This window comes from Amblyomma mixtum, chromosome 1 (genome assembly GCF_055824585.1).
Source record: "Amblyomma mixtum isolate Tamu chromosome 1, ASM5582458v1, whole genome shotgun sequence".
Taxonomy (NCBI): Eukaryota; Metazoa; Arthropoda; class Arachnida; order Ixodida; family Ixodidae; genus Amblyomma; species Amblyomma mixtum.
Window position 1 is genome coordinate 203,033,069 of NC_143012.1, and position 15,871 is coordinate 203,048,939.

The 15,871-nt window shown below is 46.2% G+C and overlaps 1 protein-coding gene across 1 annotated transcript in view; it reads right to left on the reverse strand.

The window, feature by feature from the left end:
• Positions 1–569: 569 nt before the first annotated feature.
• Positions 570–15,871, reverse strand: part of LOC149370581 (MAM and LDL-receptor class A domain-containing protein 1-like) — a 144,861-nt gene continuing 129,559 nt past the window's right edge. Inside the window, exons 14-20 of the mRNA XM_089578029.1 lie at positions 12,663–12,756; positions 9,294–9,404; positions 4,607–4,854; positions 2,609–2,840; positions 2,334–2,484; positions 1,980–2,072; positions 570–636 (exon numbers count right to left, since the gene is read on the reverse strand). Of these exons, the coding sequence (XP_089434155.1) occupies positions 570–636; positions 1,980–2,072; positions 2,334–2,484; positions 2,609–2,840; positions 4,607–4,854; positions 9,294–9,404; positions 12,663–12,756 (996 nt within the window). The remainder of the gene's footprint in view (positions 637–1,979; positions 2,073–2,333; positions 2,485–2,608; positions 2,841–4,606; positions 4,855–9,293; positions 9,405–12,662; positions 12,757–15,871) is intronic.

Here is a 15,871-nt window from a genome sequence, read left to right on the forward strand (position 1 = left end):
TCCCTCCGCAGACCACCCTGACTGCACAGGCTTCGCCAACGACCTCTTCGACCGACCGATCACTGAGGCTGAACTTCAGCGCCTCAACACGTCCTCAGCTCCTGGCCCCGACAGAGTGCACAACAAGGCACTCCACAACCTCCAAGCCCCTCCGTCAAAGCCCTATCCTACTACTTCAACGAATGCTGGATGCGCGGCGCCCTCGCCACCACAGCGGAAAGACGCCAAAGTAGTCTGTTCTCAAATCCGGCAATCCACTTCTCCCCGCTGGCCTTCGTCCCATCTCCCTTACATCACGTGTGGGCGAGCTCATGAAGCACGTTCTCCACGCCCGGCTCAGCCGGTATCTGGAGAACACCATGCCTTCGTGCATGTTTGGTTTCCGCCCACGCTCATTCACTCAGGACGTATTTCTACAACTCAAACACCACATCCTTGACTCCTCCGCGGGCGACACCAAGGCTATCCTCGGTGTCGGCCTAGCAAAAGCTTTCGATAACAGTATACCACGCAGCCGTCTTAGAAGGTCTCCACGCCCTAGGCGTAGGGCCGCGGATGTATAAATACGTTCACAACTTCCTCTCTGAACGCACAGCCACAAACACCTTGGGCGACCACCAGCTCTCCGGTGTCTCACTGGGAGCACGGAGAACGCCTGAGGGTGCTGTGCTGTCTGCAATGCTCTTCAAAATAGCCCTTCTCTAACTTCCCCACCAACTCGTGTAAGTTCCGGACAAACATTTCAGCTTTTATGCTGACGACATCACTGTCTGGGACAATCAAGGCAGTGACGCCGACATGGAACACAACCTACACTCGGCCCTCATAACCATAGACTCGTACGTTCGCGCGCGTGGCCTAGCCTGCTCCCATTCCAAGAACTCTTCTTCTACCGCCCCAGGTCGCAAGAAACCGCCAACCCTCTCATCTATCTCACGCTAGAGAACCACCCCATTTCAGTAGCCTCAAAGATTCTAACCCTGGGCCTCGTCCTTCACTCCCATAGGCATGCACGGTGACACCATCCAAATTCTTCAAACCAAAACCCAGCAAGTCACCCGTCTAATCCGGCGCGTCGCGAACCGGCGCGTATGTCTGCGAGAGAGGGCAGATGCTAGATGGAGTGTACAGATCGGTTTATTTTGCGTGTAGTCGACGAGCACTAACACTTGCTCAATTAATTTTTGCCGATAGCCAGAGCGACCAATATCACCCCTCAGATATCTACGGCAATGAGAAGCAAACACTGTATTCAAATGAACTTTGAAAAATTGAGCGTAATGGTATTATGGAGGTCGCCCAGGAGGCGACCGCGTTTATAAGATGGCTGCCGTAGAAGAGATTGCGGCAAAGCGGCAGCGGCAGCGTCCGGCCGATACCGAGGTTCCAGCGTTCTCTAGCTAGTGCTAGCGACACTTCGTCCTCTTCCGCGCTTCGCCACCGTCTGCCGCGGGGGTCGCTACAGTTTTTACGAGAGGTTGGTTTATGGGGTTTAACGTCCCAAAGCGACTAAGGCTATGAGAGACGCCGTAGTGGAGGGCTCCGGAAATTTCAACCACCTGGGGTTCTTTAACGTGCACTGACAAAGCACAGTACACGGGCCTCTAGAATTTCTCCTCCAAAGAAATTCCAGCCGCCGCGGCCGGAATCGAACCCGCATCCTTTGGGTCAGCAGCCGAGCACTATAGCCCCTGAGCCACCGCGGCGGCCAGTTTTTACGAGAGTAGTATTATTAAAGAGGCTTGAAATACCGCGCGTGCATAGCACAAATGTGTGGACACGTAGACTGCCTATCTGTCTACCTCTATGTACCTGCTCGCGTGCCCGCCGGCAGGCCTGCTCGCCTGCCCGCCTGCCTGCCCACCTGCCTGCCCACCTGCCTGCCCTTTCGCTGCCCGCCTGCCGATCTGCCCGCTTGACTGCCCGCTTGCCTGCGTGCTTTCCTCCTTGCTTTCCTGCTTGCTTGCCTGCTGGCTTGCCTGCCTGCCCGCTTGGCCGCCTTCACGCCTTCCAGCCTGCCCGTCGTCTCTCCGCCCCTCTTGCGGTAGTAGTGCATGTTAACACGCCAGTACCTAAGTTATAAATCGCAAAGCGTAAAATTAAATTACCTAATCGCAGCACGAGAACAAAAACAAGTTTGCTCGAATGTTATTGCATCTTAGCCTACGATATACAATCCAAGCTTTTGAAAGAAAAACTGGGTGTCAGAGATTCGTAATCCACCATAAACCGCTATCGCCTCAAAAAAAAAAAACAAACGTTGCAGATTCAAGCAAATATTTTCTGGCATGTTTTTTTCTAAAAGTGTAGATTTTTTTAAATATCCTTCTGACATGACGAGATGAGCAGCAAAGGACTCACTTTCCATTTCCATACGGTAATACAGACTGAAGCAGACGATTGGGCCATTGGTCAAAGTCTGGCTGCCGAGAACTCCGTATCGAGTCGTAGACATGTCATTGGAATCAAGGAGGAGATAGTATCCTGAAAAATGGAACGCATATTTCATAAGCACAACGCACACATTCGCAGCGGTTATCTCTATAACAGCTAGAGCTTGGGCATGAAAGCGCAAACAGCACATGACACTTATTACGAAGTCCCTCACCGTCGGCTGTTCCGAATGTGTGATCGCTCTCCAGGCCCCTAGACTTCGACACAGTGGGACCCTTGTGCCTGTACCATCGCATGATGCCGTCGTCATCCATTGCGCGCCAATTGCAAGTGTCCTGCTCGAAAGTGCAGCTGCCTGGAGGGGGACAGTCTTCCTCTGTCAGGGTGACGTCATCGACGGCTACTGCTGAGGGAATTTTTCCGGAAGTTTTCCCCACAAATGCAATCTGCGTATAGTCGAAGTCAAAGAGCAAGAAAGAAAGCTCATGGTATATTGTCGAGGAACAGAACTTAATCGTTTGCTCAACACTTTCTGTTTCCGCTTGTTGCCTCTTCGAGATTCGTCAGTCGTGCATTCAGTGATAATCAGGATTTGTGCATCCTAGAACTAGGTTCGCAGCCCTGCTCCTGCCTTTAAAGCTATGAATTCCGACTAAGAAAACTACCAACATAGCACCGGTTTGTTGCTCCAATTCGTAAAGCTATTGCTCGGTAAGCTAGCACGTGGCTTCAACAGTAAAGTTGAATATTCCACATTTCATTCTCAAATACTATTACAAAGCTCATGGTTTCGTACCTCTAGGCAGTATTAATATTGAAGTTATCATGTGCACGTTGCATCGCAGAAATTTTCTAATAAAAACGGCCATAATAATCTTGATTGCCTCAATGAGAGCAACGCACATCCTGTACCAAATAGGCATAGGTTCGCCGCGTGCATTGTAGATGTTTGTTAGCGAAATAGACGCAAGATGCGACTGAGTTTTGTATGCTTAAAGGATAAAAAATTGGCACTTATTCGAGGCTAGCCTACAACAAGTGCTACGTTGGGGGGGAGGGGGGGGGAGATGCTCGGCAGCGGTTAATACCTTGTTGATACTGAACAGGCAGAGACTACCGTATCTGCCGACGGCACTCCACCTGAGCTTTAAACAAGCAGTATACGCCAAGTGAAACCAACTTTCCAGGACCGATGAACGCTGCATTTTCAGCACCCAGTAGCTCAAGTATTTCTGTAAACAAGTGTGCCGAGCTGCAATTATAACTGAGGTTGAGGCTGCTTTGAGGGACTCGTGGGATTAGCCTGCAGTTATTCTGCTGGCAGTTGCTCCACAATAGTGACACTTAGATAGAGAAAAAGACGCCAAATTTTTGCACACATAACCGCTCAGCGCTGCTTCACGTTTTTCAATAAGAACATTTTTTGAACTTCGGAACAAACTTCACAATAGCTATTTTCATGTCGTGTGCCGGCGAAACCTCTGAGACAACCAATCAGGGGTTGTCACAAACTGCTACAGATTACTGCTGACAGAAAGCGCCTTCTGCGTCTTCGTCTATGTACTTCATTCTGAACTTTCATACTACTAAAACTAAGGTGACTTGAAAGGAAAGTCTTCTTTTCTCAAACACTTCATATTTAGGCGGCTCGCTCGAGAGTTTGAGGTTGGCCAGTAAGCACGAAACGTGTTGCCGAATAGAAACCTTGAATACCTTTCAGTTAAGCTAGAGGTAGAATTTCTACGCAACCATCACAGTGCGCACCCAAGAATGCTGGTTGTTTTGTGAATGAACAGTAGTAACTAGATGCTGGTTACAAAATTTTAAATAGGAAAGTCTGCAATAAATATGGCATTACCCACTGAATATGTTACTAGTGCCTCATCAGCCGTCTATTTTTCGCCTGTATCTCCATAGTCAGCTGAATAATCATGTGGTGGATAAAACTATACATAAACATATGCCCGATGGGCATGTTTACCAAGAGCGTTTTAACACATCGTTTCTATTAACGTGACTATCGATCTTAGCTCGCCATTATAGGAACAAAGACGCTCGCTAATCAGCATGCAGCCTTTTAGTTAGCTCAGGCTACAGTGAAGAAGAGAGGAATCATGTCAAGGAAAACTGGCAACGCCTTCTAAGATTCAAATTTTAACATTTTTTTCTGAACCGTGTTAGACTTCCTTGATGAAGACAGGAATTCACGAACCTCTATAATGCCTTGGGGGAACAAGTCGACAGCCGCAGAGCTCCATTCGTTATTGACCATTTGGAAGGTTGTTCCAACCCAGAGATGTTCCTCCTCGCCATTGTCGCGCAAAGCAGTCACATTAAGCATTTCGGCAATGCTGCCATGAATGAAAAACCAGAACCGCAGACAACTCTGACGTGATGTGCTGCGCCAGTAATTGGCTCTTTGCATACGCCCTCCAGGATACTTCAGCAGAGCGACGTGACCTGCGCTCGGTAAAAACGATTATGAGGCACACTGTATTGGTCTTTTCTAAAAGCAATATAGACAAAATAACCTTCTCGTTATCGGCACAGGTAAACCTGCTACTTGTTATGAACGTTTTTAACCTATATCTGTCGAAAACCGTCATAACAAGTAGCCGGTTTACCTGAAAGCATTTTTAGGCTCCAGTCAAAAACCGTAATAACAAATAGCAGGTTCACCTGAACGGAGTTTTAGGCACCGATTACCCCAAAAAGCGCAAGCGCCAGCGCCACTCCGATGACCTTACTCTCTCGGTAGCACCCCTAGCGGCAGATTTCACCCTTACATGAAACTTCCGAGAAAACTTCATAACCAGTAAAATTGGAGGACTCTTGGGGGTACTATTTGCAATCTCTCTTTTGTGCGAATTGGCCGTGTCCTCACTCCCGAGAAACTACCAGCTGCCGAGTTGTCCAGTATATGCCGCAGCATCGCTGTAGGCAAAGACTAGTCATGCTGCTGGAGTTTTTTGTCCGCCTCCCCATGACGGAGAAAAAAAAAGGGAATCAAATGAAGCGCTCTTTGAATTGGAAACAAATGTAATCTGCACAAGGGGATGAGTCAAAATTCAGTCGAGGTCCTTGTAAGCATGTCGGTCAGACTGCAACGGCTGATTGCCGCTCCGCCGATATAGAGCCCTTTTAGCATGCCGTGTACCCTGTTGTCGTTACTGGTACCGGAGTACAGAGAGCCGGCGCGCGGAAAATGCGCGGGCGGAAATCGCCATGACGGATGGCGCCAGATGGCGCCACGTTCCCGGCAGCTGCGCGCGCGCCAGCAGCACAGGGACCAATCAGCGCGTGCGTACTAGCGGTGGGCGATCTCCCGGTACTCCGGTAACGGTAATAGTGGCATTAAGGAGCTTTAGAATAGGGGGCCCCAGCGCTTGGGGGCCCCAAGGAAATAGCGGGCCCCAGCGCTACGTACGAGTGCGCCGGTGAGTTTTAGAATAGGGGTCTCCCCCCGCAGCGGAGCCAGGCTTGCGTTTATCGACTGCAGCGCCAGTGCGGCAAACCAAAAATATACTCTTAAAAATATTTTAAATATGCGTTCATTTCACCGTCAGAAACTGTTATTATTGCAGACATACGATTTAAGAGTAAAAATTATAAGTGTGTGTTTTTACTGAGTCGAGAAACTCCATTCGAACGTCCCACCAAGTCATCTCTATGGCAACCAAACGATGCGTACTCGCTTAGCCTAGCAACTTTGTAAACACAAAAGCAATCTGAATATATAGGGCATTTCATCGCTAAAATTTTGTGTTGAAGGCATCATCAGACAAAGCGATAGCTTCGTGTGCCTTTTGTTTGCCGTTAACTTAATACACAGAGTAGCGGCGACAACGAATCGGTGGTGAAGCGGAAGGCCCCGCTTCGACGGGTGCCGCCATGTTGCCTGTACGTAGAGCGGCGTTGGGGCTCACGCCTGTTTGAACCTCGCGCACTCTCTGACGTCAAACGACGTATACTCGCTAAGCCTAGCAGCAATGTAAACACAGAAGCAATCTTAAAATTTGGGGTGTTTTACCGATGAAACTTTGTGGTGAGGGCATCATCAGACAAATCGATAGCTTCGTGTGCCTTTCGTTTGCCGTGAACGTGGGGCACAGCGCAGCGACAACGCCGCCGCCATGTTGCCTGAACGTAGAGCAGCGTTGGGGCGCACGCTATTTTGGCGAAGTAGCGTTCGCCTCTAACGTTACCCCAAGACGCAGGGCGGGGCTTGCGTTCTGCGCATGCGTACTTCGACGCCCCAAGCTTCTTGGGGGCCCCAAAGCTTGGGGCCCCCTATTCTAAAACTCTCTACTGTACATGGCATGCTAAAGGTATCTAATGATGTGCGGCTTTCGTGTCCGGCGCGCGATTCATGGACTGTTTGCTATTACTTTTTTTAAATATGCATGCCGGTGCCATAAATAAACATACTTGCATGCATTGAATCGGTGTTTATGAAGGGATAAATACGTAATCTTTTGGACTTAGTAAAGGTAAGAAGCGCATGTCGACACATGTCGAAGCGCATGTAAGAAGCGCATGTCGACAGCGCATGTCGTATTGCACACGGGTAATAAGGCAGTCAGAACCAATCACAAAGAGGGGGCTTTATTTATTCGTATTGTACAATTATCTTTAGAATTTACTGTGCGCATGTGACTGATTTTCATGGGGTTTAACATCCCAAAGCGACTCAGGCTACGAGGGATGCCGTATTGGAGGGCTCCGGATAATTTCGACCCCACGGAATTTGGTTTGAAAGCAACACTACGCGAGTTGCCGAGCCATTTCGCGGAGCTGACGAAAGGCCATACTGCGCATGTGCGAGGAGCAGTGACGGCACACGGCGCACAGTTGGTGTGCTGCCGCCGTCGCTGCGCGGGTGACTCAGAGGTGCCGCCGCCGCGCTCGCCAGTTTCGCGGCTCTCCATCGCCTCTCTCTCTCCTCGTTGCTTTCGCAATCCTCCAGGTTTAACCAGTGCTAAACCAGTGCCAATTTTTTTGACGTGCACTGACATCGCACAGCCATCGGGTCTCTAACATTTCGCCTCTATCGAAACGCAACCGCCGCGGCCGGGATCGAAACCCATCTCTTTCGTGTCAACAGTAAAGCACCATAACCACTATGACACCGCGGCGGCATACGCATGTTACTGATGTATTTCTGACGAGTGTTCAGATAAACGTGAATGGCTCCATAAAACATGCAATGGCCGTGCGAAGTTCAAGATGCAGTATCGAAAATGAGCAATACTCTCACAAGCCTACCATACTTACTGGGTTTTGGCGACGACACTGAATGTAACTTTTCGCTTTGGAAAAAAACGCAGCTAATAGTGCTGCATTTGTCGTGGCTACAACGGTAGTGAAGAAAAGTATCATATCGCAAAAATTGGTACAAAAAAGAAGCAGGACTTAGAAGAAGTCGCGCTTCGAACTGCCTCTATTCGCCTGGAAACCATAACTCGATTCAGGTTTTCCACAAGCGCTGCACAATAACATAGAACTTCGTAATCGTATCCCAAGGTTTTACGGGCTGACGTGATAAATCTTGGATAAATGCCGATTCCTACTACGCGTGCACATCATTTATTAGAAACCATATAGAAGGATAGGAACTACACATGTAGAGAAAAAAGTAGTCCGTAATAGCGCTGAACGACCTTAGCCAGCAACAAGTCAAAATTTGTGCAGTAGTTAACTCTGCGCATACAGTCAAATACTCTTGAGCGAAATCATGTTATTCTAAAAAAGAAACTTCGGTTTATATGGAGGTTGTACGCAAATGATATGCAGCAAATTTCGAAGAACCGAATTTAAAGCGACACTAAGGAAAACTCTACACAATTTTCGGGCTTACTGAAAATTGATTCACCGGCTTTTGCTGCTTATGCTGCCATTTTCCTGGCACCAAGCGACACATTTATCGACGAAAAAAATAGATTCAAATTATCGTCCAGTCAGTCGATTCAAACTTCTGACGTCGTTAACGTAAAGGGCGGGTTGCTACACTTTTAACTCCTCTATAGAATCAGCCCACGACCCAGTGGGGATTTCAAGAAGCGTTCTGCGCACATGACAAATCAACCGTAAACTATGCGCTCACAGCTCTCTTAACTAGGCTCTGGGCTCAAACATCCTCTCTACCTGAACGAGTCGGTAAAGAGCTGCGGGGAAATATGTTTTCACGTGTTTGTGTCTACACTTTAGCGGCATTGCATATGAAAATAGAACTGAATTCTACCCTGAATTACTCTTTGTCACCTATGCGTGCGATTGCCGGACACACGTCGTTTCTGAAAGGAACATTTGTGGGCGGAATTGTATTTTGCAGAAACCTATCTAAAAATCAGATTGCAATAAATGCTAAGCATAATTCTTCAACAACTAAGTCTGTGCGTTTCGAAACGAAGCAATTTGTGGCCAGATGTGTCTTCTCCTTTCCGCACCTGTTTACATGCTTAATATGTCGCTCTGCATTCACATCACAGTGAAAAGGCGCGAATATTTTTGAGGCACTTATTACACAGTATTTATCTTATGCCTAGATTTATAGTCGTCTTACCATCTAGTTCCTTTGGAACCATTCACCACAGTCAAGTATTGTATTTAAATCTTATAGCTCTCTTCACCCTCTATCGCTACAAATATATAACCCCTAATCGATGAATATTCCCTCTAAAATTATCCCCTATTATGTGCAACAACACATCCGAACTTAAATCGATTCCCTTTCAGTACTTCCACTACATCTCAAGCCTCACGACAATTCGAAATTAAAGGTCATGGCAGGAAAAATAAGGATGGTGTGAACCGAAATTACATTTGTTAGATATTGTACAAGCGTCAAATTTGGCTAAACAAATAACTGGCAAGTTCGAATGTATGGTCCAAGGTCTCACCAGCGATTGTCTGCGTGCTGTGATCTTCATATAAATCCTCAAGTTTTCGTGCTGTTGTGAGCTCCCAGTTCTGAAGTTTCCAGCCACAGGAACCGGACTCAAAGGTACACACTGCATGAAAATAAAGGCGGAGAAAGCCGCTGCACTTACAGCAGAACAGGAAAAAGATCAAAACAGACGATAGATCCATGCGTCATCACCGACTAGAATGTGCAAGGCATGGAAGGGCTAAACAAATGAAACTTGTTGAATTGCGATGAGTGCAAAAACGCATTTTCACGTGACAGCGTTAGGGGCCCCGTGTCCCAGAAAAGCCGGTGTCGTCGTCGGCGGTGTTGGCCGTGAGCGAAAAATCCCTCATGCATTAATTAATAAATTCAGGGGGCACTTTGGCTCTCTAAGGTGCTGCAAGGCGAAAGCGTTTTCTGGCCACTGTTTGTTTTTATTTACTTTTTATTTTTTAAATTTTGTTTTTATTTATTTTTTGCTCCTATTATTAACTTTATTGTTTTTTATTTTTATTTTCGCATCTTGTTTTTACTTTCTTTTTATTTTTGTTTATTTTCTTATTTTTGTTTTCCTTTTCTAGACTTAACTCCTTTTATTTTATTTATGAAGCCCATGCATTCACTAGATGCGCCTTTATTAATGCTGGAACCTTGAGCCTTTTAAGTAGTGACGCCGAAAGGCGGACGAATCTGCCGACGCGTCTGTCGACACGGCTGCCGACGCGTCTGTCGACACTCCTGCCGACGCGTCTGTCGACACGGCTGCCGACGCCTCTGTCGACACTCCTGCCGACGCGTCTGTCAACACTCCTGCCGACGCGTCTGTCGACACGGCTGCCGACGCGTCTGTCGACACTTCTGGCGACGCGTCTGTCGACACTCTTGCCGACGCGTCTGTCGACACGGCTGCCGACGCGCCTGCTAAAGACAGTATGCGGCATTAAAGGCTTTCGCCTTAATAAATAAAACCCAGTAGGAAATTGGTGAGTTGGGGAATCGAACCAGGGCCTCCGGAGTGCGAGGCGAGCACGCTAAACACTCAACCACGCTGACCACTCAACTACGCCAGCTCGATAGCTTGGAATGAACCAAGGTGCCTCTAGTGAATTTGGGTGTTGTCTTAGGCGGGTGCTTTAGAGACATGTACTGTGGGGTCCATTCCTTTCGGCTGTGCACCGAGATCTGAGAGACCGGCGTATTTCCTTTCCTTAAAATCAATTTTTATTTTAATTTCCTTAAAGCCCTTACAGCGCGAATCGGGTGTCCACCGAGATATCAGAGAGACAGTCCTCGTTTTCTTTCCTTAAAACCAATTTTCATGTCATTTTCCTTCCCTTACGGCGCAGTTCGGGTGTCCACCGGGATATGAGAGAGACGGATGTCGTTTTCTTTCCTTAAAAAACCAATGTTCATTTCATTTTCCTACTCTTACGGCTGGTGTCCACCGAGATATGAGAGACAGGCGTCCTTTCCTCTCCTTGGGCAAGGCGTCGCGCCGGACGAGCGATGGCGTTCCGTGGACCCCTTGGCGACGCTGCAACACGCTGTCGCGTCCCACTCTCAAAGACTAAGCTTAAGCGTCCTCCAAATTTTTTTCTTTCGTTTCAGTCAAGCTTCCATCATCCTGTTAACTTACCTAGCCCCTCGATACGGTACCAAATTCGTCAGGCGCACAAGGAATGAATTCTCCTCACTTGGAAGCTCCCCAGAGCGTCCTCGTTTTATTTTTTTTAAAAAAAGCTAGGAACCTCTCAGGAGCTTCTAGGTGACGACCATTCATTCCCAGTGCGCAAGTTTCCTCACATTCTACTTCACCAAATGTACAGTTGTATTCATGAATGCGTTCATTAAAATTCAGATTTTTCATTTAAGAAGGCTTGCTTTTTTTATGAACAAACGGAAAATAATTGCGGAGGACTAACTCTTTTACAGGGATAAAAGTACAATGTCTGAAAGTGTATTTACACCCCCAGAAACTTTCCAGGGTTCCAAATGTCTTTTTTCTATGAAGCGCACAATTTTTTTTAATGCGAATGATTCTTATATCACTCATTTATAGCTGTGAAAGCTATATTATGAGGATTTTACGGGTTTTTCATTGTCGAAGTATCAATAGAACCTATTGCTTTTTATTTGTCTTCAACTATTTTTGCAATCCCCACTTGCCCTGTAGTTACGGTAATGAACTATTGTAAACAAGCCTCCATATATTGCCGCAGCACTCAGAGCTTGAAATATCAACGCATTCTGAACCTAACAAAAAGTATTTCTGTTTGAAATGCTAGATAGTGGCGTCAGTGCAAAACTCCATATGGAGCCCCTTTCACAGCAACAGCTGTCTTAGCTTTGGTTTTTCCATTTAGGTCAGCATTGCCCGTTGAAGTCTACAGCGTGGACTCACATCCGCTGTAAAGATGGCCGTCGCCATGAGCGTCAGCATTGCGTACAGCGGAAATGGAGCCGTGTCGACGCAGTCAAATGGCTGCTCCGATGGGAGAGGGTGAAAGGAGGGCACTCGGGGGAGCCAATCCGCGTTGCGGAAAAGTACGTCGTAGCTAGGAGCGTTCGCGTCGCTCAGAAAAGCTGGAAAGCTGACTGCGGGGTGCCGGCTGTTGGCTCAGTCTGGTTTCGGAGCTGCTACAATGAGGAACACTGCGCTCGTGCAGCTGTTTAAGTGGCTGTTTTAGTAGCCAGCGTTTGCTTTCACCGGCCACACCGGCGTGTCTGCCACCAATTCCGCTTTGAAGATGAGGCGAGAGCCTAAGCGAAAATACGATTTAAAGCAGCAGTTTCCATACAGCTGTTGCCGCATTGCACGATGTTGTTGCAGCTGGTCCGTCGGTGTATAATAATCGCTTTTCCATAGGTTCTTCCATACGTTCCGTAGCTAAGATAGCGAAATTGCAGTGACGACTGCTTCCGCATAGTAAAGCTCAACGAGCGTGTATGTGTGAGCCTGGACTCCGTGAAGTCGCTGGGACCGCGATGAAACTTTCGGAGTAAGGCTGAATATGAACGTGAGCGTACAGACGCCACAATTGGCCTTTGAGACACCGAACAAGCAGTCGCCTGTGAGACGCCTAAACTGGCCTGCCCCTCCAGACCTCTAGGCTACTGAATCCAATGAGCTTTCGTTGATAATGGGCTAAGCTGTTAAGCTTCGTTCTATTAATTCTTTTTCATGAAAAGGATGCTGAAGGACTGCTTCTATTACACCGCCAAGATTAGCTTTTTACAAAGAAGTCAAGAACACCTAAGCATAACAAATTCCCCATTTTCAGTTAAACACTTTCATTCGATGTCAGCTGTAATACATACGTGGAGCTTAAATGCGGCTGTTTTGCAGTGCCTCTGTACGCACCATTGTCTGTGTTGCATTCGCCATCTTGCATGGTGAGCCTGTTGATGGCAATGCCACCTGGTATGCGTGGAAATAGGAAAGCCCTAAACACGAGCTGTAAAAAGAAAACAATGGCTATTGTATTCAATGCGGTAAATATGCAGGGTTCCCATTCAGCGCAAATATTATCTGAAGGAAACCAATGGAGGTCCCCTCGCTTAATTCTGGATACTGCTGAAGCCACACGGCTGGCGTGCGGAACAATGTCCAGATTCTTTACTCCTTCACGGTCACTCCGCCTAGACTCTAAACATGAATAGGACTGACTATATTGCTGTTAAAAAGTAGATACGCTCTCCTCTAGTGCACACCATTTTATAAATGGGGGTGCGCTAGAGGAGAGTTTACCCCCTATTCACTCCTTTCTGTTCAGAGGGTACTTGCTCTTCACTGTGCCACCTTCTCTCATGATGGTGAACGCGCAGTGATAGTAAACGCCAGCCATCATTCTCAATGGTGCATTACCAGCAGTGTGTCCATTTCTTGATTTGTTTCTTTGAATTTCCATTAACGCTCGGACAGATATTTTTTCATTTTAGGTTCTAGCGCCCTTGTGAGGGCTGTAACAATAGATGCTGAGTAGGCAAGTACTATATAGTAAAAAGGAAAGAAATTGTGCAATCAATGTCAGGGCACATAGAAACATAGCAACTTGTACCCGAAATATGGATGAAACTTTATACATGGAGCCAGAAATAAAGTTCGGAAGATGACACCATTGCGTAATGATTCGGAGCAAGAAATCATTTATACTAAGAGCACGCTAACAGAGTTGCTAAAGGAAAACAAAAAAAAAACGAATAACTGAGCTGAAGTTTGACACAGTATGTAAAAGCTTGTTTTTTTTTTTCTGGCAAGTCAATTATTTTTAAAAAAAACTGCATTACAAGCCCTATAAATTGACGGCCTCGCTGTAAACTTAGCTGTTAATCACCTACTGCTTAGAAAAGGCGTGTAATTATTAACAAGAAATTAATAATTGAACGGCAGAAAGCAACGAACACATTTGAAGCGTCGAGTTATGGGAGAAGGAAAATGAGCTTAATTTTAACTGGTTTATGGCTGAGAATAGAAAAATTTTCGGAGTCAGATCGCAAAAACAAAATGAAATTGCGGCCTTTATTTATAGCACCTTATTTTTGTTAATTTTAGCTTAATATGTGGACTACACTAATGCACCCAATGCAGCATCATATATGCAGCAACACGACTGAACTTGCAGGTGAGAAATTCCTCCACTTAAACTTTTTTCCTTAGGATCTGTTAAGTATGTGACGCAAGAACTTGGTTAAGGCGTCACATGCTGCATGCAAATATGACAGCAACATGCTTGATTGCAGAAACTTTCGGACAGCACATAATTGCAGGGAACTACAAATTCAACAGGATTACGCTTTTACGGCTATATCTAAGAGTTTCGCGAAAATTCCTATCGATGTTTTTTTTTTTTATCATTCTTATGACCTGTGACGTCTTACATGGAGTCTGAGCGCTTACCTTCTTTTAGCAGAGAGCGCTGTGACAGGCCTATATTTCTGAAAAAATTTACACTGCTGGATAATGGAAAGAAAGCATTGCTTTTTTCTAACGTTTTCCTACTCGGATGTCTCCGCAAATAACATACATATTGCTACTAAGCATATCAACATAAAAACCTGAGATAGCCAGCATAGTTGAGATTTAAGGCCTAGTGCTAAAATTTCTAATGAAGTGTAAAACGAACTAATCGAGCTGTTAATTCACGATTCATGTTTAAATTAGCGATAGATCCGAAAAATGTTAAGGTGCTTCCTCGTTGTCCACGATACATAAGTTATGCTTCATGGCTTAACCACTAGCATTTAAGTCGTGCACATTTTGTTTATCACCAGAGTCCGTGCGACGATCTATTCGTCATGGACTAAAGGAAAACCGATCTAAACATTAAACATCTAAACACTAGCCTGAGGTCATGAGAAACAAAAGAGTGTCATAGCAGTACGCCTAATTACATGAGTGCCTAGTTAGGGTTGTGAGTACAAGTCAGTAGAAAGCAGCGTTATTTACATCAGTCAGTGACGGTACCCTTCCACAAGACTCGAAGGAAGATACATAGGTACCTAATGGCAAAATTTCAGTTATGTTTGCGTTTTTTACTAAAAAAAAGCTTTCTAAAAAGTTCCTAAATACCACGATACGGAGGCGTCTCTCATAGCCTTAGTCGCTTTGTGACGTTAAACCCCATAAACCAAACCTAAATACCAGTTATGGGCAGCGAAAAAACATCCAAACCTCTAATGAGTCCATTTTGACAGCACCACTAAAAACAAAGACGTCAGAAAAATGTTAAGTTACTAACCGGCTACATGCATATACATACTTCTCTGCTATCCTATTTAATGAATGAGCCGCTTTATGTGGTTACGCTTGCGTCCAGGCCCCCTGCGATGGTACAGATCATACGTCTTAGAAATTTTCAGCGACCGCCGGAATGGGCTGTGTATAGTCATCATCATCATCAGCCTGACTAACTCCACGTCAGGAAAAAGGCCTCTCTCTCATGTCACTCCAATTAACCCAGTCCTTCGCCAGTTGCAGCCACCGTATCCCCGCAAACTGCTTCGTCTAGTCCGCCCACCTAACTTTCTGCCGCCCCCTGCTATGCTTGCCTTCTCTTGGAATTCACTCCATTACCCTTAAATCTTGCCTTAGCATTACATGCCCTGCCCAAGCCCATTTCTTCCTCTTGATTTCGACAATAATGTCATTAACCCGCGTTTGTTCTCTCACCCACTTTGCCCGATTCCGGTCTCTTAACCTTACACCTAAATTTTTCTTTCCATAGCCCGCTGCGTTGTCCTCACCTTAAGCTGAACCCTCTTTATTCGCCACCACGTTTCTACCCCATAGGTGAGTACCGGCATGATACAGCAGTTGTATACTTTCCTCTTGAGGAATATTGGTGAACTGCCATTCATGATCTCAGAGAACCTGCAATATGGGCTCCACCTCATTCTTATTCTTCTACTTATTTCCCTCTCATGATCTGTATCAGCGGTCACTACCTGCCCTAAATATACATATTCTCTTACTACTTCAAGCACCTCGCTACCAATTGCGAACTGCTGTTTCCTTGCTGCACTGTTGAATATTACTTTGGCGTCCTGCATGTTAATTTTGAGCCCCACAGT